This window comes from Sphaeramia orbicularis, chromosome 1 (assembly GCF_902148855.1).
Source record: "Sphaeramia orbicularis chromosome 1, fSphaOr1.1, whole genome shotgun sequence".
Lineage (NCBI taxonomy): Eukaryota > Metazoa > Chordata > Actinopteri > Kurtiformes > Apogonidae > Sphaeramia > Sphaeramia orbicularis.
In genome coordinates, this window is record NC_043957.1 from 22,621,245 (window position 1) to 22,648,947 (window position 27,703).

A 27,703-nucleotide genomic window follows, 5' to 3' on the forward strand; every position below is an offset into this window, starting at 1 on the left:
AACCAAATTAGTACGTAGACAGCAAAATATAGAAATATAATCACACACTGAAACCAATTAAATTACTTAAACAAATTTAACACAAGAGATAACAATGTGTGAGACAACCTCCATATTAAATGAATGTGCAATATGATGTAAAAAGTAAAAGTAATTTTTATGATTAAAAAAAATAATAATATAAACTGCTTGCAGGTCAATAAGTTGCTTTTTTGTTTTGTTATTCTTGCTCATGTGGAAGTTAAATTGTTTTCAAGTTTGTCGATTTTCAAGTGTAACTTAGAAAACTTGACAAGCTGTGATGTCTTCACAGAGAAGAAATAGTGGCTAAATGGTTAATAGTGGCTAAATGTCAACTTCACATCGATAATTAATTTCTAATTGTACAACGTTATTTATGTGTCACTTACTGCTTTAATTACATGCAAACTTCATGAAGTTTTCCTCTCCACAAGCTTAAAAATAACCAAACTAATTACTCCTATTACAGAGGAGTCAACATAATTACACATTACACTTCTGTAATTAAGAGTTTACTTTGTAATTTACCTCATGCTTTTAGGCTGTATGGTTGATAATTGAAAAATATTTCAACACTTTTGCATAATGACTCTTGTCAAACTCATTCTATTGGATGCAATTCTAACAGTTTACATTACCTCTCCAAAATAACTGATCAGCTTAAGATAACATAAGATAAGACGAAAAACATAATTTGCGCTGTTACTGTTTTCAATTACCTGTTTGAATCAAGTTTGTGTAGAAATGTAAAAACACACACAGATGAGGTACTTTGTGTTTACAAAATGAAGACAGTTTTTTGGCACACTCCAAGTATCCATTTATTTCACTCGTTCTAAAAAAAAGAGTACAAAAGTTTTCATTTCCATTCAGTCTACAGCAGATCTATAAACACATCTTCACTGAGGAGTTACAGAGACTTCATGAGGCTCTGAGAGCATTTAATGGGATTTTGTGCAGCTGCAAAGACTCAAACCCTTAAGCAGCATTCAGAAGTGGGAAACCTGTCATTGAGTAAAAAAAAAAAAAAAAAGGCCGCTCATGTCAAATTTGTCACAGTTTCCCATTTGTGCATTAATATCTGCACACACAGATGATTTCCACAGCATGTGCACATTGTTTAATAAATGTGATCCATTTTCTCAGTGGTGAAATCCAGTCGCGTACAGTGACCAGTCAGTGTCGCTACCTTCAGTAATACCGTATTAGATACACAATCACACAAACACAAAATACACAAAAACAGAGCATTTGTTTGGAGTCTTTGGTACAGAGAGGTGAAGAGAAGCACAGCAGCGAGAAAATCAGGCAGAAGTAAATAACGTATCTGGTTAGATGTGTAATGGAGATTCCTTCTATGACATGCAGTTTTTTACTCTCCACCTCTGACAGTAACATCTGCTGAACTTCTCTGAATCTTCTTCTGTGTCTGTTCAACCCACAGTGCTGTGACAAAGTTTGTGTACCCTTACATCCAGTTTGTGTGATTAAAGGTATGATATGTAACATTTCAGCATTAAAATATCTAAAAACAACTTCGCTGGCTTTATATCTTTTGTCATTTTGTGCACTAAAATTACATCAAATGTTTCTAACAATGTTCAAAATCAGAAAAATCTGTAATTGTATTCAGCTTGAGCTCTGAAGCCCAGACTTCCCTCATCCTGGTCACCTCCTCTAACTCCCCCGGGGCATTCCAAGGTGTTCCCAGACCAGCCGAGAGCTATAACCCCTCCAGCTTGTCCTGGGTCTACCCCAGGGTCTCCTCCTGGTTGGGCATGCCCGGAACACCTCACCAGGGAGGCATCCAGGAGGCATCCTGACCCAATGTCCAAACCACCTCCACTGGCTTCTCTACTCTGAATCTCTCCTGGATGGCTGAACTCCTCACCTTATCTCTAAGGGTGAACCTGGCCACCCTGCGGAGAAAAGTCATTTCACCGCTTGTATCCACGATCTTGTCCTTTCAGTCTCTACCCACAGCTCATGACAATAGGTCAGGTTAGAAAAATAGATGGACCGGTAAAACGAGAGCTTTGCCTTTTGACAGCGTTTGCATTACTGCCAATGCTGCTCCGATCCGCCTTTCAATATTATTATTATTATTATTATTATTATTATTATTATTATTATTATTATTATTATCATTATCATTATTATTATTATTATTATTATTATTATTATCATTATTAGTGCCATCCTTAGATTTACGATGAACAATGTCCTGGACAAATGTGAACTTACACAGATATATTATTAGTGTCACGTTGGTTGATAGTGATGATCATTAGAAATTTGGCAACATGAGGTTATTTTCATAGTATTAGTATTTTGTGGGGTTTTATTTTCCAAACAAGAAGAAAAGTTTTCAGTTTTGTTGACTATCTTGGTTTTCTCAGTCTACAAGTGTAGATTAATCTTTTTAAATAAATAAACAGAATATAATGTATAGCGTATAAGAACAAAAGGAATAAACAAACTTCTCCACAGCACTGGATCTTTTCCAAGAAACAGCAGGCTTTACAAAAGCAGTAATGGGGCACTGTCAGGGGTTCCCTCCCTTTTACAGAAGTTTGCTGTGCGTTCACTTTGGAGTGCAAAGCCACAGAAAACCACAGAAATGCTATTTGGCACTAGGGGGCAGATAGTAGGGGTGAAACAGTCTTTCATGAGCACAGATGTGCAGAGCAGCATGCGTGTGCATCAGTAGCCGTGGAAACCGTGAGGTGAAGTAGCTGACAAAGCCTTCAGGCAGCTCTCCCAGAGTCTCCTGCACTTCTGGTGGCAACTCGTGGTAATGATGTTTCTGTGATGTATAGAATACAGAGGTTCAGAATCTTTCTGTATGTGTGACATTTTACTAATGTGGTGTGACAGTGTTAGTGTGAGTCTGACCTTGTTCCTCATGGCTCTCAGCAGGTCTCTAACTGAGTTTCCTTTGTAAGTCCTGAACCGCCTCAGGTCTGAGTGTAAACACAAACAAAAAACAGAATATACAAAGTTATTCTAACACTGTCTTTTCCATTAGAGTTTTCCTTTATTTTCTTCTGTGCAGATACAACTGTGTGTCCACAGTCAATCATTATTAAAAAGGTTCTACTTAACCAAACCATGATCTTTTAAACTAATCAAAAGGTTCTGGTACCTGAATAACATGGAGTTTTATGTGTGTGTGTACTTAAGTGTAAATGGCAGGCAAGTTTCCACACAGTTATTTTAAACTGGGAGTAAATTGGCACTTTATTGCTTTTATTTTGTGATGTGATCTTTTTATTGCTTTTACTATCTTCAAACTCATGTTAAACTGTTAATTTGTCTGTGTCACATCTACCTTTTGTGCATATTGTATGTTCTGACTTCATCTTGTTTAGTTGTGTATGTTCTACATTACATCTAAGTTTGCCATTTTTCCTGTTTTTCTTACTAACTTTGGAAATGTGCACATGTGAACAGTACATTTTAGTGATACTATGTGTGTACCTGTTTGTAGAGGCACAGAAATATGCATCCTCCAGTTGGTTCGAACCACAGCTCTGCCTGCGGACTCCAGTCTGACCACAATCGGACTGTCTGCTGGTTCCTTCTCTATGCGGTCACTCACATCCTGGAGGCATGCACACAGTTAAAAACTAGCTTCCAAAGTAGCCAAACGAATACCTGAGACTCACAAATATGAAAGACAAGATAAAAAAAAAAAGCAGATGTAGGGCTGTAAAATATGATAATATATGTCATGTAATGTTAAAAACATTTGGATTGTTACATATTACTCTCTAATGTTCTTTAGTTACATCATTAATCATCCCTTTTTCTCTTCTTCCAAATGATAAATATGAATATTTTGCCACATTGCACAGCCTCAAGCAGATGGATATTGAATAATTTTTCACTGTTAATCATTACAAAAGACATTTCTTAACCACAGGCAATACTAACTTCTTAAACAATAGTGTTAGAAGAGTCAAGGTTCCTACAGGTTTCTACAAGTTAAATTTAAGACTTTTTAAAACCTTTTTAAGACTACTAAGAACCAAAATTTCACACCCATTTCACAGCCTATTTCACGGCCACACTAGCAAAAATTTGAGACTCCTGGAATTTAGGAAAATATATTTATTTACATCAGCAGAGATTGAATATTACGTACATACTGTACACAGAAATGAATCTTCTTTTGAATCATTTCTCACTGGGGCCTGCAAAGTTAGCAATAATCAATTCCTAATTTCAGTATAAATTGTCGGGTTGGAACAGGTGGAACTGAGTAGACTAATGTTACTTTGCAGCTTGGACATTTCCCAGACACATTTAAACACAACACAACCTACCATATCAAATTTAATACCTTTTAAAGACTTTTTTAAGGTATTAAATTCAGATTTATAAATTTGAGACTTTTAAGACTTTTTAAGAGCCTGCGGGAACCCTGAAGAGTAAGAGTCGAATGTATGAGGCCAACTTTCTGTACATATTAAACCTTCCAAACCTGGAAAAAGACAAGCTGCTTCTCTGGACTCCAGAAGAAGGGATGTTTGAGGACACAGGCAGTGGGGGGACGAGACTCGGCCTCAGCGCTGATCATCTGCTCGATCAGATCCTGTGCTATGACGTCATCTTGCATGAGAAACAGCACGTTGACACATTAGAAACATTAGAAATTTCCCTCTCATTATCATTAAAAAACTATCCAGAAGTTAATCTTCCTTAAATTGCATAGTAATTTATCTCATGCATTTTTTCATTAGTGGTTTGGGAAACCTGAGAGGCCTAAGAAGATAAACTCATGATAAAATGTGTGTGTTCATAAATTTGGTGTAATTTTTTTTTTTTTTATAACAATCATCCTGTATTGGTTCATTTTACACAAATGTGTAATAAATTATGAGAGAACTTTTACACTGTAGATAGACAAGGATAATAATCACTTTTCATTTGTATCAAATAATGAGGGGAAACTTATCCCAAACCCATTTTTGTGTGACATATTCAGGTGTTGCACAATAACAGTAAATAATGGGATAACTGGGACAAAGACATTAAATCTGTTCTCACCGTGTATGTCCTCCATAAAATGTGAGAGTGAATATTCTCCTGACAGGATGTTGACCTGTCGTCTCAGTGCATCTCCAAAAGGATGCTGACCCCTGCTGACCACGTAGTAAAAGATACAACCAGCTGAGAACACGTCCACCGCTGCTGTCTGACAGAAAACATCAAGACATGAACCACAGTGAGAAAAGAACTCATACACAGTGAAGAAAAACTAGAAACTACACTTAATATACTGATTGGTTGACTTTTGATGTAGTCATGTATGATGTCTTTGTATTTTAAGGTATTTTCTGGACATTTTGTTCCTGTACTTGACAGAAAATAGGATTCAGAGAAGTCGTGTATGATGTCATCATTTAGTCACGTAAATGATGACCTCAACACTAGTTGGTGCCTGCTACAAAATGGAGGAAGTTGGCTCTGAGCCACTGTGGAAACATGGCAGTGTAATGTGGTAAAATATGCAGCTCTTAAATCTTAAACACTAGATCATAAGGATTTGCAACAAAGCACTATGTCAAAACACTGTGTTATACATATAATACACTAACAAAACTCAGAGGGGTCAAGTAACAAAGTAAAAATACTTCGTTACATTACTTAAGTAGGAATTTTGGTTATCTATACTTTACTGAAGTAATAACTTTTCAGCCAGCTTTTTACTTCTACTTCTTACATTTGCACGCAATTATCTGTACTTTCTGTTCCTTACATTTAAAAAATAGCCTTGTTACTCCTATTTCATTTCGGCTTGTCAACATTCAAATAAAAAAAACTAGAAGCACTCGGAGAGTGCAGACCTCCGCCAAGGCTGATCAGTGGCCCCCCCCCGTGGGCCCCCCACGCCAAGGAGGTTATGTTTTTGCCAGGGTTTGTTTGTTTGTTTGTTTGTCTGTCTGTCTGTTTGTCTGTCCGTTAGTGTGCAACATAACTCAAAAAGTTATGGACAGATTTTGATGAAATTTTCAGGGTTTGCTGGAAATGGGCCCCCCCGTGGGCCCCCCCACCCCCGATCACCACCAAAATTTAATCATTTCTTCCTTATCCCATTTCCAACAAACCCTGAAAATTTCATCAAAATCTGTCCATAACTTTTTGAGTTATGTTGCACACTAACGGACAGACAAACAGACAAACAAACAAACAAACAAACAAACCCTGGCAAAAACATAACCTCCTTGGCAGAGGTAACTATCCAGATAAATTGCACCATCTGGATAGAGTGAATTTGATTGTGGTTGGATGACAAGTATGAACATATACCATTCCGCCACCCTATTGATTTGTATGCGATCCTTCACATCTGCACATGACACAAATCATATCACACTCCAGCAAGTACAAAGGCAGTGCACTATAGACTCCTGTGGCGCCGCCAAGGCTTTTGTCCTGATGGCATTTTTTGCCCCTTACATTTACTTTTATAGTTTAAATAGGTTTGAAACCAGCCCATTTACTCTTTTACTTGAGTAAAAAGCCTGAGTTAAGACTTCAACTTCTACAGAAGTCTTTTTAAACCCTAGTATCTACAGGGTGGGGAAGCAAAATTTACAATACTTTGAGGCAGGGATTGAAAGACAGTGTATAACCAATTAGTTTATTGAAAGTCATGAGAATTTATTTGCCACAAGAAAATTGACATAATAATTGACATTTTTTATTCTATGTGTCCTCCTTCTTTCTCAATAACTGCCTTCACACACAGTTCCTGAAACTTGCGCAAGTGTTCCTCAAATATTCGGGTGACAACTTCTCCCATTCTTCTTTAATAGTATCTTCCAGACTTTCTCCTAATAGTTTTGCTCATAGTCATTCTCTTCTTTACATTATAAACAGTCTTTATGGACACTCCAACTATTTTTGAAATCTCCTTTGGTGTGACAAGTGCATTCAGCAAATCACACACTCTTAGACGTTTGCTTTCCTGATTACTCATATGGGCAAAAGTTTCTGAAAAGGTATGGATAATAGTGTTAGGTATGATTATGACATCAATATATGTTTGGTTTCAAAACAATTGACGTAGTGCCTGCTGAGAAAAAACAACTAAATGTTTATTGTAAATTTTGCTTCCCCACCCTGTATACTTCTACCTGAGTAATGAATGTGAATACTTTTGACCCCTCTGACAAAACTGAGAAGGAACTCACTTTAATATATAAATACTCTTATCTTTTTGTAGTATTCAGCAGCATAAATATGAGAATCACTTTCAGCAGCTAGTGAAGTGAAGTGAAGTTTTCTGATGATCTTTTTCCGAAACCCTGTCAAAAGACCATCTTAGTAGTGTACCCTGATAGAAGTAAAGTGTGAATGAGCTGGCTGGCTTTAATAATTAAGTCCCTGAATGTATCTGATAAATGATAAATATGATTAAATACTGATGTTGTTGCTGCTGTTAGAATATCAGAATTTGATAAATACACCTTTACTTTCCCTTTTGCAGCTCTCTCTTCTTGGTCAATCAATCAACAAATAAATAAATAAATAAATGACTTGATGCCATTTCATGCTCCTAAGAAGGTAAAAATATCGCTTGGTGGAGTCACAGTGCAGAGCAGCAGAGATGTATGAGAGCATCTTAACATCAGTCAGTAATTGGAGCTCCTACATGTCTGAAAACACCCAGGACTGGCTAAAATCATGTGTACTGTTGTTTCCTGACAGTCTTGAATTACAATAAACCCAAAGGTACTTATGGATGTTTGCCTAGTGATGCACATCTTCCTGAGGGCTTTGGGGGTGCCACAGACTATCTGGCAATGTATGAGCAAAGGCAGGGTACACTCTTCACATGTCATCAGTTCATCACAGGGCTATGTATTATTACACTTTAATCAGAAAAACTAATTCATGCATTTTGTAACAACTGCTCCAATTTGTGTTCATTTGTTATAAATTATTGAGATAATAATCATGTATTGGATTCAAGTTATGTATTAAAAAATGCAGCACATTATTACACAATGGCTATATAAAGCAAAAAAATCTCACTTTATGTCAAGTTATTACATATTGTGGAGTTTTTATAATGCGTAAAGGCTGCAGTTATTTCTTTATACATCATTTGGAGCTGCTTTTACATGCTTCAAAAATAAATACACAAATGTTTACAAGAATTTACCAGTAATAATAATAATTTTCCCAGTTTTATGGAATACCCTCTGTGTGCTCAGGCCATGAAAATGACAGTATAGTGTACAAAAAAAAAAAAAAAAGAAACTTGATTTTTTTATGTTCAGTATTCTGTGGTTCTGAGTCTTTGCTGTGAGTAATGTGCTCGTGCACATCCTACCGGTTTGTTTCCAGGTGTCTCATGCAGAACTTCAGGAGCTATCCAGCCCTCAGTTCCCGGTATCCCAGACCGCAACGAGAAGCTGCTGCGACCATCTGGAATCTTCTTACAGAGCCCAAAGTCAGAAATGAGAGCTCTGACACGACCCAGCACACTGGGACCAGAGAGCAGGATGTTTCTAGGCTTCAGGTCTCTATGGACTGAAGAAGGAGAAGATGGAGCACATGTGGAGATAATATTCAGAAAGGCAAGGGATTGAATAAGGAGAAAAATAAAGAGGAAGAGTTAAGCAGTTATGCAAAGTCACATTATTTGTGCATGTGTGTGTGTGTTTGCATTTCTGACCTATGTTGAGTGAGTGAAGGTGTGAGAGGCCACACATGGTTTGTTCCAGCAGAGATATAGGATTCAGTTCAGGAAAACAAGATGGATCCTCCACATACTTCAAATACAATGACATATGTTAAAAAATTAGTCATGCCATGATTTTATTTTAGAAAACATGAACTAACTCATAGCGCTTTGCTTTTTGCTCTTAAGCACCGACCTGCTGCAGAGTTGCAGGACAGAGCTCAATTGCGATATACGTGAAGAGGCGGTCTCTCTCAGTGCAGAAGTATCGAATGACGTTTGGATGTGTGTCAGACTCTCTAAGGAGCTGAACCTCTCGCTCTGCAACCTCAAAACACTCCGGCAGGATTCGTTTCACCGCCACATGACGTCCATCAAATCTACCCCTGGGGCCAGAAAAGCAGAAGATTCATAAAACATCTCATTTGTCTGTTAGTATCAACATTAATCTTCATAAATTATTACTTTCATTATGTGTCCCTTGTTATTGTTTTGTACTTCCTAACACATTTCAGACATTTAGAATTCCAATATCCATTGCCCATTGAGTTTCCTCATTTTGTCATATGTTTATACCGTTTCTAAAAAAAAGATCCTTTGCATATAATTTTGCACAAGTTCAAAAAATAATTCTTCTGATGTAAAGTTGGGTAATATATTGAATTACTTCAATTAATCAAATATTTGTGTTTTGAAAAATATGAAAATTAGAAAAATTGACATTAATTCTCTGTAGACCTCTCCTCCACAAATGCAGCCCGTTTGCTTGTGGTATATTTCTTGTGTAATATATAATATTATGGTCAATATAAGTTTTTGATCGTGTCTTGTTTTGAGTTCATGACGACAGAATATAAAATATGAAAAAAATAGATTTTCTGGGCCTACAGGGGTGATTTCACAGATGCTTCTACATCTAAAATATAACATTTATCTCTCATTTAACCTTTTCATTGCAACAGATAGATAAATGCAGTGGGGTGTTTGCTAAAACTGATTCCTTTCCTTAAAGTTTCTCAAGCTAAAAATATATAGTATAATAGAATTGTAAATAATTCCCATTTTAATGAAAATAGACATGCCAGTAACAGGGTTCATTAATTCAAGCCAGCAGCATTAACAAAGGTATTAGAGCTGTGTTAAAATATGGACGAATGAGGACAAACACATAAACAGTACCTGAAGACAAAGGTTCCTGCTGTGCCATGTCCGAGGACCTCAGAAGGAGTAAAGGAGATTTTCCCAACTAGAACCTCCTCACTGTCTCCTTCTGTCACAAAAAAGAAAGACAGGATGAGCCAGATATACAGTATGTCAGATTTGGACTGAGGAAAGAGACATTATCTACTGTACATAAAGGAAGTAACAGTGCAATATCAAGGTTAGAACATCTTCATTCATCTTCATCTTCATTCAGTGTATTAGGTCCTATCAGAACCCCATCAAACCTGTTCCACCTGAGTCTAACAGATTTATCTTCATCTAATTTGACTCAAGGATGTGCTCTGAGTGTTCATCTGGCTCATCTGTGTTCATGTCCTTGGGCACCATCCACAGATAAAATATAAGCTGTCAGAGAAATTCTGATTTCCACTGATAAACCCCATCACAGCAGTAGGACAAAATATCAGTTTGGAGATAAATTGTATCTTATAATATCTGGTACAATACTGGTGCTAATTGGTAACAGTTTGATTTACTAATCTCTATTTCTTAAAATGATAATAAGATGTTTTGGATGAGGAGTTACAATCAACATGTGCTTACAAGGAACTAAAATAATCTTCTACACACTTGTTGTTCTTACTGTACATGCATTTTGGTTGTCAAATTGTGTGAAAGTGAAACCATGATGCAGTGGATTTTCCTTTACTTTTTTGGGTTACTTTTACCTTTTCAGTTACACAGACATCATGAAGGATTGTAGATGATTATCTCGCAATGTATCACATATCGGTGAATCCCTGATTTCTCCAGTACCATTCTGTCTGTGAATCATTTCAGGACGACAGTCGCTGTGGCTCTGCTTAGTCTGAACGTTGTGATTACTGCAGCTATGGCTGGGCTCAGTATATGGGCAATTCATCCATCCTTAAACTGAACTGTTTTACGCTTGAAGTTTTCTCCCATTATTGTAATTTCTTGAGATGCGCTTGTATATTTAAACACACACATATATAAGACAGTTTTGGGTGTTACCTGCTGAGGGTTTATGTTCAGTCGTGCTGTTTTTAACAATGTCTGATTTGCTACTGCTGTGACTATGAGGGTTGGGAGGCATCTCAGGAGAAGCAGGCTGAGAGTCTGGAAACAAAAAGTAACAGTTCATAGGTCCATTAAGGCTCTGGAAGGCATTTAATATTTTTCTCTACACAAAATTAAATGAAAGAATGAATAATGTACACTGTCACCCATGCTCCTCTAATGAAATGATTATAACAATGTGATGTTTTCTTGATAGAGAGTAACTGGGACTCTGACCCTAACCCTACTGATGGATATAAATAGCAATAAAAAGATGAATGTGTCTGGGAATAGAATAGAATAGAATAGAATAGAATAGAATAGAATAGAATTGAATTTATAGTCATCATTCATGACAAAATTACGGTGCCAAGACCAATATAGTGTGCAATGATATAACAAAGAAAGTATAAAAAAAGAAAAAAAAGTTGGGAAAAAAGTATAGAGCAAGTCTCAAAAGTATAAAAAAAACGAGGAATAAAAAAAAAAAGGACAAAGTGCCTTCTACTTTACCTTATCGCACTGCAGAGTAATAATGTCCTTGTATTCCAACTTTATGGACAACAGTGTATTTCGCAACTTTACGTTTGAAGAAAAATTCAGCTTCAAGCATTTTAATAATCCTTAATAATTTTTCAATTACCAAGAGAAAGTTGGAATCGCTAAACTCCACCTGAGGTCATTCAGTTTCTTGTAATGAAAGATCAGTTACATACCGCTGGAGAGGTTTGTGTCAGTAGAGAGGACTGTGTCTGATGAAGCCATGGTAACTGTCTGCATGTTGGTCTGTATGCGCTGGAGACGAGACTCAAAAGCCTTCTCCAGCTGTCTCTGAGCTTTGAGCTGCTGAGATGCACGCTGAAAAACAAAAAACACACACATATATACACACACACACACACGCAAAGACAGAGATCTCAGTTGGATTCTTGATACTTGATGTTAGCACTAAAAAGCCTGAGGAGGATAAATCAATGAAGGTCTTCAGTGAAACAGATAATACGGTTATAAAACTGTCTTTTGAAACAGTGCTGTAACACTGCAACACAACAGTTACTATCAAAAGCACGTCAGTGTGAACTGTTTCTTAGAAGTGTTCCATGCAGTGAACGACCCTCAATAAATCTTTTCCTAAATTAAAACAAATCAGCTTAATGTATTAATTTGCAGTTAGTTACACATAAAAGACATTTTTATATAATTGCACAGAAAGCACATTAGATCTAAAATGTAATTATAATAGTTATAGGTAAATTTTATGCAGAAAAGTTCTGTGATATCTAATTACATCATAAATTCTACAGGTCTGTGCTTTACTTCAGTGTCTGCCAGTTTTAATTAACAGCTACCTTGGATAAAGATATTTCCATAATACTGTGTGAAATCAGTTTTCCACCGACTGGATTTCAGCAAGTGTTTAAGAGAAGAGTTACAGAATTGCTAATATTACTAATATGTGCTCCACCTGTGTGTGTAACCAACAGATAAAGACCAAATACCATGCCCACTTCCTTGCGATGCAGAACATACATTATGAAGCAGGTAGAGGGAGACATATAATCACCTGTCTTATTAATATTTGAAGGGTATTCATATTCATGTTGTTTCATATGTGATTGACATATTGCATCAGATGTTTTTACATGTATTTTTCCATTTCATTCAGACAATAAAGAGAATTACACAAAAAAAAAAAAAAAAAACCCACAGTGCACCACCAGAACTCAAACCAGTTAAAATAAGTGGAGTAGAAATGGACAGCGCTGTTATTTACAATGTGAAGCTATGGTGATGTATACATTGTCCAGTCCATGCACACACCTGCAAACATGCACAGCATTTAGATCTATTGATATAATTACAACAGGAAACTTCAACCACTGATAAATTTGAATTTGTTGTTAAATAATTTGAAGAAGGCAGGCGTACTCAAACAGAAAACTTAAGATAAAAGGGGTCATATTTTACTAAACCCACTTTTAATAGTCTTTGGTACATTTATTTGTGTATTTGGACTGTAATATTTCAAAAAGTTTGAATTTGAACCCTCCAGGTGCTGCAAAGCTGCCTTAATATTCAGTCTGGCAAAAATCAAGTGGATTTCTATGACCCGTTTCAATTCCTGCTTAATTTGTTATGTTTTATAACTAGCTATGTTATGACATTTGCACATATAACATCAAGACTTCTGACAAACATTTCTCTGAGTACGCCATAATTGTTTGTCAGCAGCAGCGGTTGTAGTAAAAACTAAAAATATGTCCAAACTTCAAGCCGAGTACCTAAAATGATCCGTTGTTGGCTGTATTAACAAACACAAGTGGCTGAACAGGAAAGAGGACAGCAGCATGGTCAACACCCTGGAAGGAAGTGGGGGTCATGTGCATTTAAAGGGCCAGCGCTCAAAACAACCTTTCTGGTGTCATTACTCAGAAATAGGGTTGAAGATGGACCTGTGGAGTTTAATTAATGAAGAATTCAAACCCAAGCATAATATTTACAGTTTATATAGACCACAGGGAAATGTTTTAAAATGCATAAATTGATTTAAAAAAGTTAAATATAACTCCTTTAAATCACACTGCAGTAAATAGGCTTTTTTTATCTTATGAAACTGCTTTGAATAATTTGGTATGAAAAAGTATCATTCAGGAACTGATATTAAAGCAAACGTATGGGTATATTAATTTTTGGACTGAAAGCAGATAGCTGTTACCTCCTACTTTCCATCTTTGTGCAAAATTTAGTGACTACTGGCAGCAGTTTAACACTTTGAGAACAGACATAAATAGATACGCTAGTTCCAACAATCTCATCTAAGTCAATGTAGTCAATAGGTGTGCTTCCTGAATTTAAGAATACAGTCTACAGATACAGTGGCTCACCAAGGAGTAAATGAGTGCGAGGGCCACCCATCCTCCCAACAGCAGGGTCAGAACAGCCACGGTCATATCGTCCTGGCTCATGTAAACAGGCAGGATGGTGGCCAACCTCGGAGCCTGTCCAGACGTTTTCCCATCAACACCCCCTGTATTAACAGGAGCGTGGCCATGGCTGCCAGCTGCTGTCTGGAACTGAAGGACACAATGAAAATACCAAAGTAATTTACAATTAAAGTGGGTGTTAAAGGGACATGTAGCATTTCTGTACTCTCACTCTCGAGCACTCTCACATAGCGCTGATGGTAGTAGGAGGCAGGGGTCACTGGGGAGGCAGGGGTTCGCGGAGGGATGACGGCCTCACCAGAACGCTGCAGGCTGACTGGGAAATCCCGCAACATGGTTGTGTGGGCAACAGGAGGGAGCTCATGATGACCTGGAAGACAAAAAACATACAGTAGTGGAAAAAAGATTTCAGACACCCTTAAAATTTTACACAATCTCAAATATTATCATCACTCTTTATATTTACCTTTTACACTCTTCTATGTTATTTGCACTTTGCACTTTTCTATGTTATTTGCACTCTATGTTTTACTTGCACTGTGGGGTCTTAGAGTCCAGTAATTTTGGCTCTCTCTGTATATAATGTACATGGCAGAACTGACAATAAAGATGACTTGAAATATTGGTGGAAAAATATTTTTGGTCTTTCAAAAGGTGTGGCCACATCAGACAGACACAAACAAATGCAAATGATGTTTTTGATCTTATCTTATCCTATTCTTATACACACTTCGTCATCAATGATGTCCTGCAGCAAAATGATCAACTATTTCGTTAAGGTAAAAAAAAAAAAAAAAAAAAGTAAACTGTTAGACTTGCATCCAATAGAATGAGTTTCACAAGAGTCATTATCAAAAAGTGTTGAAACATTTTTCATTTCTTAACCATACAGCCTAAAAGCATGAGATAAATTACTTATTAAACTCTTAATTGCAGAAGTGTAATGTGTAATTATGTTGACTCCTCAGCAATAGGAGTAATTAGTATTGGTTATTTTTTAAGCATGTGGAGAGGAAAACTCCATGTCCTGATAAAAAAACCAAACAGTAAAAATTAAGTTTTTATCTTATCTTATCTTATCTTATCTTATCTTATCTTATCTTATCTTATCTTATCTTATCTTAACTACAACCAGTATCCATAACCCAGAGGAGTTTGTACTTTTACCTATTAGCAGCCACTGGTTCTTGCGGCTGTTTGTGCTGCCCGGTGGATAACGCACATCAGTGGACGGTGTGATCTCACACTCCCCTCTCTCTCTGACCGTCACCCCGTCCGTTAACGGACCCTCAATTCGTGCTAGAGTTAACCCCCGAGGCTGCCATGACAAATTAGCAGACAAACACCAGTCACATGCAAGGACATATTGTTTAATTACCGTCTCAGTTGTTTACAATTCCTTGCATTCTATTAATGGTAATAACTTGATATAGTGCATGAATGACTTTGATATTAGAGGAAAGAGGGTTCTTGTAGCACGATTATGAGCACAATTACTGTACATGTACGTACTGGAAATGAACTCACCACTAATGAGACTCCTTGGTGTACAAGAGAAGTAGAAGCGTAGAGGTGGGAGTCCAACTTTCCCACATAAAGGGTAGGTCTGAAAATACAAAAGTCAGGTTAATCTCTCAGCCAGAGACGTTGTGTCTTCACTATTTCTTCGTTAGCAGAATATCTCAAAAACAGATATTTTAGCAAACAAATACAGTGGCCAAGCCTTCTGTAAGCTGCTAATTACAATGGAGAAACTGTAGTAGAAAGGAAGTACATTTACTCGAGTCCTGTAATTACCAACGACCATTTCATGCTACTTTATAAACTATATGGACAAAAATATAAAATACTGAATTCAGATACCATATATCTAATCAAATTTCATACTGCATTAAATATCATTACAAGAAAATTTTTATTTTGTCTTTATAGTTAATTTTGTTGCTTCAAATGTTTGTTAATACTTAATTTTATGTTGTTTTTCTTTCATTAAGTGTTTTAAATGTACTACCCCTATATTTCTGAAATATGTCGTGGTCTGTCCATACTAATCATTCTAAGAAGAATAATCACTAAAATATATGATAAATTTACATTTATCATGCAAGTTAATGACAACAGCCAACATAAACATTTTTATGATGATAATATTTCAAATTGCCTGAAATGGGAAGTCCTTCAAGCTGTAGGTGTGATGTGTCCCGATATCTTTGTCCATATAATATACTTCTGGTATAAATACAACACAAAAGACTGGTTACCCAGTGCAGTTGATCCACATTTCAGATTCACTAAATAGTTATTTGTCTTTCTAAACTCCTCACATTGTAATATTTTAAAGTCATCCAATGTGACATCAAAAGTCAAAGACTAGAATGAAAATCTTGAAACTGAAAACAGATGAATTGGATTAACTTTCTGAGATTGATCTTGTATCCCAATATATATATATATATATATATATATATATATATATATATATATATATATATATATATATATATATATATATATATATATAGGGTGGGGAAGCAAAATTTACAATATTTTGAGGCAGGGATTGAAAGACAGTGTATGACCAATTAGTTTATTGAAAGTCATGAGAATTTATTTGCCACAAGAAAATTTACATCATAGAAAATGTTTTTATTCTATGTGTCCTCCTTCTTTCTCAATAACTGCCTTCACACACTTCCTGAAACTTGCGCAAGTGTTCCTCAAATATTCGGGTGACAACTTCTCCCATTCTTCTTTAATAGTATCTTTCAGACTTTCTCGTAATAGTTTTGCTCCTAGTCATTCTCTTCTTTACATTATAAACAGTCTTTATGGACACTCCAACTATTTTTGAAATCTCCTTTGGTGTGACGAGTGCATTCAGCAAATCACACACTCTTTGATGTTTGCTTTCCTGATTACTCATATGGGCAAAAGTTCCTAAAAAGGTATGGATAATAGTGTTAGGTATGATTATGACATCAATATATGTTTGGTTTCAAAACAATTGACGTAGTGCCTGCCGAGAAAAAACAACTAAATGTTCATTGTAAATTTTGCTTCCCCACCCTACATATATATATATATATATATATATATATATATATATATATATATATATATATATATATATATATATATATATATATACACACACACACACACATATATATGTGTGTGTATATATATATATATATATATATATATATATATATATATATATATATATATATATATATATATATATATATATATACACACATATATACATAAAAACTTAATATAAAGTAGTTAAAACCAGCTCCACCCCCAGTGGAAATACAGCAACATGCTGAAACAATAGTGATGCTTGACTACTTAAAATTAAATTAGTCATACAGTATATAATGATGGATTTTTTAAGGCACGTTTCCATTGCTGGATCTGAACAGTTCTACCACCATTGTTACTTGTATTGTCATGAACCATAGCAACACTATGACAGAGGAATAAACATCAAAATTTTATTCATATCCTACATGTAGGAGTGTGAATGTGTGTATGAATCTTTTCTTACACAAGTTGTGTTTGTGCGCTGGCTTGCTCCTTAACAAACTGATAGCTCCACTTCAGACTTGAGTATGCGTCCGCCTGGTCATTAGCAGAAGAAAAGGTGAGGAAGCGAAGCGTTTCCCTGGCGAGTGACAGGTGGGGGGCGTGTCTTAATGTGTCACCAGAATAGAGGTAAACCCCCACAACTGGCGACCCATAGTTTTGACTCCACAGGACGTCACCTGGAAGACAGAAACGCACACTGTTTATTTAATTTACTAAGAGGGAAAAGAAAGATACATGTTCAACTAGAAGCACTCGGAGAGTGCAGACCTCCGCCAAGGCAGATCAGTGCCCCGGATTTAGATGAAAATGTCAGGAAATGTTGATAGATCAGTGGCCCCCACACCCCACCCCCAATCACCACCAAAATTTTATCATTTGCTCCTTTTGCCAGTATCAACATTTCCTGAAATTTTCATCCAAATCCATCCATAACTTTTTGAGTTATCTTGCACACAAACAGACAGACAGACAGACAAGCAGACAAACTAACGCTGACAAAAACATAGCCTGCTTGGCGGAGGTAATAAAATCTATTTTTAAATATTTAAAATATTAACCACACACCTCCCCCTACCTGTCTCTCTGTCAACTGTCACAACAAGACCATCACCACTGGACACAAGATGAGCCATCTCTAAAGGAAATGCAAGTAGAATGGGTTAGATTTGGACAAGTTAGACCAATCAGTGAAATGACTGGCAAAGATAGATAAGGTGTAACTGGGACTCAGTATGTAATCATTGCTCCCGGTCAAAGGCGATTACTGATGTGTGTAAATAGGAATAAAAAGAGGAATGTGTTGGGAAACAAAATTATTCCACCTTTATGGGAAACAGTGTAAATATTTCAATTGACACTGGCAGTAGGAATTTTACACATTTCCTACTAAGTTAACAGTCAAAAGCAACTAAAAGTTTTAGTATAGGAAAACATAATTTCCTTTGAGATTAACTGACATTAATTGCCCTTTATTTTTGATGTCTGAACAGACTGTAAACAACTGTTAGCTCATTAACTGATTCCACTACTGTTAGAAAAACGACTTTGACAAAACAAAGTCCACATAAGCACATGATGGATTACTATAAATAAATACACAAGAGAACAGAAGTACATTGATAATGAGGGGTGAGAACCAGATGGCCATAAATGACATTTTGGCTGAAATGGAAATGTATACTGCTGTCAAATGAAACCTCTTGATGAGCTCATTCTGCAGCCAAAAAGATACAAATGAATTCTTAATTAATTCAGAGTTATTAATATAAACTGTAAGGACTTCAAATTAAACACATTGAACATTTGGCACCAAATGGTAGAATATTCTTCATTAATTATCCATCTTCATTAAGCATCCATGTGTGAATAAAATCTATTTATTAGTGTAGTACAAAACGTCAGATCAAACTATGGTAGTGTTTTGTTTTACTCTTCTGTGCAATTGGTGAAATGTCCCTGATGTCCTTTGGTTCTAAGCTCTCAATATCATATTTTATTAGCTGTTAAAGTTCTAGTGAATCTGCAAGTATGTCATTAGTTAATTTTCTGTTGGTCTGTGTATCTGAACATGTGTGTGAGAGACGCACTGTAGTCTTGCTTTTCATCGTAGGGTGGAGCAGAGTAGTCATTATACGTTGCATTCCATCGTAGCTCTTGTGTCTTTGTGTCAAACATTGTAACCATGTATTCTGTTAAAAAAACAGTTGGAGAAGTTCATAAATTCACAGTAAAGATTTGTGAGAATCAGACGTGTGCACCTGTGCTTCATACCTGTGCGTCCTATGTACAGCAGAGGACTGTTGGGGCAGATGGATTCAGAGGAGGAGGTGGTTAAACTGGTTTGTTTCTCACCTGTTTCAGGATCCACCACAAACCACACATCCTGCTTTTTACCTGTGGCGTGAAAACACACTCACAGGTTATTTAAATAAACTACCACCAATGAATTACACTGTGTCAGATATTTGTTTCTCATCCATCATTCTTTGTTGTATTAACTGTCAACTGCCTGTGTCAAACGCAGTAATAAAGCAGGTTGTATATTTTGTGTACCTCACAGTCTCTGTCTCAAGTGTCCATAAACAATAAACATAACTCACCTGTGTAAAGTATACCGTCAGAGCTCCTGCACGGAGCTGATTGAACCAGCTCTGGGATGGTGAAAGGAAGTTTCTGGAGATACATCAAAACAAGTGGCTCATAAAGTTAAATGACAGATGCAAACTGACCCTGATAAACACACAACCACACATACAGACCCACTACATCCTCACCATCAGGCCTTCTTTGTGCTTTCCACCCAGTACATATAAACTGCCATCGTTGGGATCTGGGAGGAAACCTGGCCTATAAAAAAACAAATTAAACATCACTTTGCGTTATCAGTCAAACTGGTTAATTGCCAGTCCACTTTTTTTATCTTATTTTATATTTTAACTCAAGACAACATTTTTTTTTTTCAACATTTTTGATTTACCAAAAAGACACATGTCAAATGTGACTAAATTTTGTCTAACACATATTGTAATATCTATGTATATAATACAATGGTTTGATCAGGTTATTGAAATCAGTGAAGTTGTGTGGAGTATAGGAGTGTATCAGATGCCTCAAGCGGCAAGTTCAGATGAAGTGATGTATTAAAGGCACAACATCTAAGTGAAAGAATGTACTTGTATTAATGACTTCTTTATTTCCTATGGCTGAATGGATCATAAGGTACCTTAAAAATGCCAACCAAAGGGCCTCCACCTATGTTGTAGATAAGAAGTCTTTAAATATTGTTGTAGACAGATGGTTTACCACATATGTCTTTGTCTGTGTGGTTGCAGGAAGCTGCAGGAAGGAAAATATTGAGATCTCTATGATCACGGTAACTATATCACATATTCCCCAATGTTGTACACTGGATGAAGTGTTTGGTAAAGCAACAGCAAAAACACTGGTCATCATACTATTTTAAAGTGATCATTTAAAAATGTTCAATAGTATAGTAATTCAAATTGTGAAAATACATTGCTTTTAAAACATGTACTCATCAGTTAGTTGTATGTTCACATCATCAGGATGGTACTATCTCTGACTGACTTTGAGACAGGAAAATCCCTAAAACAATCTTTGGTCTGTTTTCTAACTAGAAACCTTGTGCAAAAGTTTCTATGGTCGCTCAAAGGGTGATATCTGATATCTGCTCTACAGCACTATCTGTGTGGAGGGTTCTCCCGGACATTGTAGCACTCATACACAACACCTGCATGCTTTATCATAAGCCAGATGAAAAGGTAAAGTGCTATTCTGAGAGTTTTTCACACGTTTCACTGTCATTTATGGTCGTACTTAACCACAGTGTAAATTACACTATTATTAAATAAATGTTACTGTGTAATGATTATTCTTCATGGCTCCCAGTACAACACAACCCAGACTCCATCACAAACATCCTAAAAGCCAACAAGTGTGTGTAAATGTCACACATTGTACCTTTACAGTTTTATTCACATTACATCTAGGGATATATATTCACAGTTCTCATTTCATTCTAAACATTTAATGCTCCAAGGAACATTAAATGCAAATTATAGCTACATTTTCTGGACCTCAGGCAACAAATTGTGGGGTGCAGATCCCTTTGACAGGTATGTGTTTTCTATGATCTGCCAGAAGAAATAACAGGGAATCATACCTTCTGAAAATATACAATGCAGAAGCGAAAAAGCACATTTTTTTGTTAATGGTTACAGGCAGACCCACATTTAGAGGAAAACTGGCTTGAAATTATAGAAGACAGACAGACTTTCCCACTAAGGTTGAGAAAATCTCTAGAGTACAAGAGGAACAAAATTGATAATGTTTTGATGTGAATAGAGTGGGTAAGTGATGCTTTCCTGTGACATTTTTGCAACCTGAAAATCCCTTTGATGTTTTTTTTTTGCTGTATACTATGTCATGTTAGAGGAGTTTTTGCTGGTTTTGCTGTGACCCATATACATAAAATATGTGTTGACATGCTACACCTTTGATAAGTTCTTGGTATAAGAAAAAAAAGAAAGGATTGTTAAATGTTGTGTTCATATAAGTAAAGGAGATATGATAAAGACATTCAAATTAAATGAGTTGATTATGTTAGTTTAAGTACACAGGTCTACAAAATGTTTAACATAGGACTATTTATTTTAGATATTTCACTGTGTAAATGTGACATTTCATAGCTCATAACAAGAACTGTGTGGTTCAATACTTCTTCGACTCCTTGGTACATGACAGGTTTAAGATTTTAATGTTTTGAACTTATGTCTACGTCAGTGTGCATGTTACTCACTCTGTCAGGTAGACTGGCACTTGAATAATTGGGTCTGCAAGAAACCACACATTATTTCATTAGAATTACACCACAATGCAATAAAAGTTAGGGAACAGAATTTGTGGGTATGAACCTTCTCTTAGGGTCCATTTGATGTCTCCAGACTGTTTAGAGACAGCGTGCAGGCTACCGTCCAGCGTTGAGACAAACAAGAGGGATTCTGGGAGTGTGACTGATCTGACCCCTCCAACCTGTTGGGAAGCCAGGAAGAGAGGGAGAGAGAGAAACTTTAGGACAGCTGTCTGACTGGGAGTTCACACACCGTGTCATATATCAAGAGATTTCAGCACAGCGTGACTACAGCAGCTTGTAAGTGAGTGTGTGTGTGTGTTTTCGTGGGTGGGTGTGTCAGGTCTTCCAGGGGTTGATAGTGCAAGCCCTGCAGTTTCTGCTTTAATTATACAGTGTTCCTCATTCAACAGGATATCCTTATCGTCCACTCATTATTACCAGGTCTGTTCTGTGTGACAGCATGTGCTCAGCACTCCTTTATTTACCAAGAACAGAAAACCACTCTTTGGTACCACACACACACACACACACACACACACACACACACAAGTAGTATTAACTTTCTTCAAGCAATCTGGACCACTCAGTGTGCTAACTAAACACTTTAAACGTCCTATCATATCATGACAACTATACTGGAGCCTGAAATAGACACACAAGCGCCTTGAGATGCCAGTTGCGGTGTCAACTGTGCATAGCCATACACAAACAGTATTAACAACAAGAGCAGCTTAACTCACAAAGTTTACCTGACATAGTTTGCCTTCCCAGGACAGCAGCAGCAGGGACAGTAGCAGGTGTCCCAGAGCCCCCATGACCCCCAAAACACTTTCTTTCATGGCTGTGAACAAACGCAGGACTAAAGCTATTGAACTAACAACAGAGGTCGAACTCTCTGTCCATTTCCAGCACGGGCGTCCATTTATCACAAAGTTAACGTCAGAAAGTTAACATAACGAAAACTTTTACAAAACAATGTGAGGTTGAAGCCAGTCGTGCCGCTTTAAATCCATTACTACCGACCATTCCTGTCACTATTCCATAAATATTCCGTATTTCCGTGTTGGGACGGAACCGTTGACGTCAGGACAAAACCGTCAGGCAGTGGGGATGGGCGGGGCCAGTAGGGCTCCCGCTCTGATTGACAGAAATATTAGCCAATAGTAGGGTGGTTGCCGCGGAGAAGGGGCGGAGTTGTGGAAACGGCTGGAACACGTGGAAACAGACAGCAGGACAGTTTGTAAACGCAACAAGAGCCGCTCTTTGTGCAATAGAAAGTGGTGGAGGGTTGCACACAAGTTAACTGTTTAACTCCTGACGTGCCCAGGTGATTGAAACTGTAGGAAGCCATTTAATATCTTTATTGATGCTGGACGGAATCAAATTAAATGACAGAAAATGTAACAATATGTGTGTCAAATGCTTTTCTAGAGGGGTAAATTAACAAAAGCCTAAGGATTTGTTTTTTTTGGGGGGGGGTTGTTTTTTTTTAACATCAGAAACACTGCATCTTAAACAAAACTAAAGAGGTGCATTTGAAAATTGTCCATAAAATATACCATGACATTGACTGATTAAATATTTCTTACCTTATCTGAGAGTCACTTAAGCATAAAAACTGCAAATTCAGACTCCAATTCAGTTTAGATTCCAAGACGTTAACCCAAAAGATGCTTTGAATACTTGATCACTTGTATTATTTTATACACCAAATTCTTTATACACTAAGAAACTTTAACCTTCATTCACACAGTTTCTGCCAAAAAGCAATGATATTCTCACACAAGTAAGCAACAAAAAAGTATTAGAAAAACTTCATTCTATGTTATTCCTTTTGCTCATTTTTAATGTTTAACCCATAAAGACCCAGTGTTACTTTTGTGGCAGTTCCCAAATTATTTTTTCTCTCTATTTAACCATTCTTATGTGATTTAGCACCATTTATTAAAAACAATATCAGGTATTTTCCATTATTTAATTTACTGATCATGTAGATGTTCATAAAAGCTCAGATTAAAGTTAAGGGTTATGATATCAAAAACAGAGAAAACTGAAGAAAAATTTGTTTTGCCAGTAAAATAAATAATTAACTGAACATTAACAAAGCATCTCCATCCACTGTCATTGATCAAATTCCATGGGTTTTACTGGTGAATCAACATTGTAGAAGATGATGGTGTTTCCACGATCAATACGAAGCCTCTGAATGTCCAAATGGGTCATATCTGATGACTATGAAAAGATGAGAAACTGCATTTTACACCAATTATTTACATGTATTGGTAGGATTAGTGCATCAACAGGTCGTAAACATTAGAAGTGAATAGATGGTTTTTGCTCACTGGCAGCTTTGTGGGTCTTTATGGGTTAATTTGGGTTTATTTTCGACTCAGTTCTCAGACAATGTCAATCATACTGTACACCTCATGACTAACTAACTGATATTTGGTAATAAAAGTGGTGTTAACTATTTAAAATCTTTTGCCTACATATGTATCTAAATACTTTTAAATAGGTGGTACTGCTGGACACTTAGAGGATATTAATATTTGCTCAACCCTAGTTGAAAGTAGACATACACACCAAAGTAAACACAGAGAGTTACACATTTACAAAAACACTTTATTTCATTGTACCATTTTCCCTTTTAGAAATTCCAAAGATAAATAGCACCAGCCCTCTCCCCATGAGTTAACAAAATACTATTCAAAGTGCATTAACATGAGGGAAACACAAAAGTAGCATTCAAGCGAGTGTACTTTACCACAAAATGATGACAAACTGTGACAAAAATGAAGGCCATAAAATAATACAGGCAGGCACTTCTGACCTTTGAGATATGAACAAATAATAGAAACAAACTGCAACTTCATGGGCTGGTCTTTAAAGGCATGTACTGGCTTTGTGCAGTAGGTGAGGTACAGGACCAGGTCTCCTCTGGGTCTGGGTGGTCTCTACTAGTGAAGCACACTGTCAGGTTTGGGATATCCAAACAGCTTAAAGTCTGGTTCATACAGCTTGTACAGTTTTCTCCTCATCGCTATGGGGATCTGTGAAAACCATTCTCTTTCCCAGCTCACTGCAGTTTGGTTTCGGGCGCCAGAAGGGAAGCGGATTAGATGATCCACCTTCAGAGTCTTCAACAGATGCTCTGCGTCTGTCTCCAGGCTTTCCAACCGTCCAATAAAGTCGTACTTGACCTGGCATGGATGGCACAGACGATACACCTGAAACACACAACCAGGCCTGGGTTTAACACGACACCTGCTTGTTCATTTCTTTGGAAAAAAGTGAAAAACAAGTCATCCAACTCTCTGTGTTCAACTTCTGAACCTTTTCATCCTGTTGTTTTCAGCTGGCTCCAGTCTGTCTTTCATTTGTTTAAACAGATCCACATGGTTCCATATCTTCAAGTAGTTTGTCAATATACAGAAGAGTCTAAGTTTCACTTTAAAAAAAAACGATTGCGACGTTAGGCTGCAGATTAAAACTTTGAATTAAAATTGAAGAAGTCTTTTCCTGCAGACATGGAGGAAGCCACTGGAACTTTTGGGAGTTCAGAATAATTTGGACTTAAATATATAAGATGATGGAAATCTGTCACTTTTTGTTTTGTTTTGCTTTTTCTGCTTGTCTTCCTTTTCACTTTGATTGTAGAGAAATAATAGTCTTGATTTACATACGTATGTGTTGCATTTATTACACAATACAAGTTATTGTGCAAACATAATGTTACTACCTCAGTGTTGCACAAGCATATATTACATAAACCAGTCTTGTAGCATCTTTGTCATTTTAATTTTACCGACTGTTTTGTTTATTGTTTTTTAAATTGTCATAAAACTTTAATAAATAGAAGTTTAAAAAAATTAAAAATTAAAAAAGTCTAATATATGTGATTTTGGGAGATGAAATTGATCAGTATCAGTAGATCAAAAATATTAACAAAAGAAGTTAATGTTCACTAAATCTAATGAATAATGAAAAATTAACTGCTAATTGATTATAGTTTTAAGGATACAATATTAGGTCAAGATGTGAAATTGTGTGAATTAATGAGAGAATGTGTTTTATTCAAAATAAATGTTTGTCTCTGAGCTACTAGGTCTACTTCAAAACACTATCTACACATTAGAGTCACTCTTCAGATTCCATCTAGTGTTAGATTTATAGATGTAATTGTACATAAACACACACACACACACACACACACACACACATATATATATATATATATATATATATATATATATATACACACATACATACATACATACATACATACACACATATATAAAATGACACACTGTAGTACATCATGAAACCATCAGCCCACCAGCACTTTTGTTTCTTGTTTTCCAATTAATCTTATGAAACTATGTAAAATTGTATACATTTTTTCTCTTATCAGATAAATTACAAAAAGTAAATTGTGTTACAGTTTTATACCTGTAAAACTAAACAAAAATATTCCGCATAAAACACAAAAAACAGTTTGATTAATTAGAAGCAGCATACTTTTTGAACAATGTGCATAGTTTTTTTTCTGTATTCCCATTGCATTTATTTTTTCATACTATGTTTCTTACAAATAAAGATTTTTCAAGGCATTATTGTTTGTTCACAAAACTATTTTTCAATAAATACTTCTAAAGGTTCAGTATGTAACAGTGCTGCACACTCATTTCATTTCTAAGCTAACAGTTGCTAATGTTGCACACTGTTGCTGCTGTAGAGGAGCAGAAGCGAAGCACTGAAGAATGTAGAACCAAATGTAACAAATTTTTACAGAAGTCTGATCTGATTTTTCTACACAGATATCAGACCACAGGTTGTTATGTAGTCAAAAACATACGTTTAGAAATGGTTTTAGCTAACACCATTAACACACCAGTTCCCAGCAAAAAACAGACTCCAACACACATTTCACAAAAGCATGGGTGAATTTTACAGATTGAACCTTTAACCTGTAATGGCAACAGAATAAGCTGTTTCATAAAGTGGTGGGAAACACTGTCCCCTGTGACCTCAGAGTAAACGACACCTATGAACAGAGTCAGCTTTAATCTGAGTAGGTTTACATTAATATAGAAAGAACTGTATGTGAAATATAATCCCTGTAATAACACAGTGTCCAACAGGTTTGAAGGTAATTGGACATTTAATAGCTGAGCTGTGGGATATTTTATCATCATAATATATACTTTTTTTTCAAATGGAACAAATCAGAGGAACCAAAAATGTCTAAATGTCCACATACTTCTGACTGCAATAAATCAGCTGCATTTAACAACATATACAGTCACAAATAACTAATATTTAATTCACAAACTAGAAAATACATATAATTATTGTAAACACACATTTGAAATATGGATTAAATTGTAGGACTGGCTGTTAAAATCCATAAAGTTTAACTGAGTGCAGATTTACACTGAGGAAAAAGTCAAATGATTGCTTTAGTCACATAATTTAACATAGTGCATAATGTAGTAGGAGCCTGTTTCTATTAAGATAAAAAACAAAATAAGAGGGAAATAGAGCATAAAATGTCAGAATAACAAGTGCAGCCTTATCTTATAACTGTACTGGTGTGAGACAAATACCTGCCGCCAGTGTTCATTGTAGATACTCTCCTTCTCTGTATCTGGGTCCAGCAAGTATGTGATGAACTGCTGAAATGTAGGTGTTATTCCTGCTGCAAATGCCTCAGCTGCTGTTTCTGGTAAACTCCCGGACACGTTTCCATAACGACGCAGTATCACTGAGCCAAACTGCCGGTAGAAGTCCTCGTTGGGCCTTACAATCCAACACAAACACAAATATGCA

General features: G+C 36.3%; 2 protein-coding genes across 3 annotated transcripts in view; both read right to left on the reverse strand.

Moving 5' to 3' along the window:
* Positions 1-1,402: 1,402 nt before the first annotated feature.
* ern2 (endoplasmic reticulum to nucleus signaling 2) lies at positions 1,403-22,962 on the reverse strand. 2 transcript variants are annotated; one of them, XM_030133757.1, is made up of 24 exons: positions 22,624-22,962; positions 21,936-22,053; positions 21,821-21,854; positions 19,776-19,848; positions 19,602-19,674; positions 19,273-19,395; positions 19,089-19,190; positions 18,077-18,136; positions 17,462-17,678; positions 15,436-15,514; positions 15,076-15,226; positions 14,136-14,278; positions 13,849-14,037; positions 11,680-11,821; positions 10,919-11,023; positions 9,899-9,986; positions 8,916-9,105; positions 8,714-8,810; positions 8,369-8,568; positions 5,074-5,221; positions 4,508-4,635; positions 3,502-3,625; positions 2,917-2,984; positions 1,403-2,827 (listed from the first exon to the last, which is right to left on the reverse strand). In XM_030133757.1, exons 1-24 carry the CDS (start codon positions 22,711-22,713, stop codon positions 2,645-2,647), a joined length of 2,925 nt encoding a protein of 974 aa, XP_029989617.1. In that variant the 5' UTR covers positions 22,714-22,962; the 3' UTR covers positions 1,403-2,644. The 2 variants fall into 2 exon arrangements, with proteins under 2 accessions (XP_029989617.1, XP_029989608.1); XM_030133748.1 differs by having other exon boundaries at positions 9,899-9,989.
* A 1,513-nt stretch (positions 22,963-24,475) lies between these two features.
* The window catches only part of LOC115419140 (carbohydrate sulfotransferase 12), a 28,065-nt gene continuing 24,837 nt past the window's right edge, over positions 24,476-27,703 (reverse strand). The window contains exons 5-6 of the mRNA XM_030133779.1: positions 27,481-27,673; positions 24,476-25,101 (exon numbers count right to left, since the gene is read on the reverse strand). Of these exons, the coding sequence (XP_029989639.1) occupies positions 24,832-25,101; positions 27,481-27,673 (463 nt within the window). The 3' untranslated portion in view covers positions 24,476-24,831. The remainder of the gene's footprint in view (positions 25,102-27,480; positions 27,674-27,703) is intronic.

Bases quoted from the DNA above. Each gene is read 5' to 3' on its own strand.
- ern2 (XM_030133748.1), bottom strand. From the start codon at position 22,713: ATGAAAGAAAGTGTTTTGGGGGTCATGGGGGCTCTGGGACACCTGCTA. The intron at 18,137-19,088 runs GTGCGTCTCTCA...CATTTCCTTTAG, and splicing joins CGATGAAAAGCAAGACTACA to AGATGGCTCATCTTGTGTCC. The intron at 9,990-10,918 runs GTAACACCCAAA...TTTTTGTGACAG, and splicing joins TGAACATAAACCCTCAGCAG to AAGGAGACAGTGAGGAGGTT.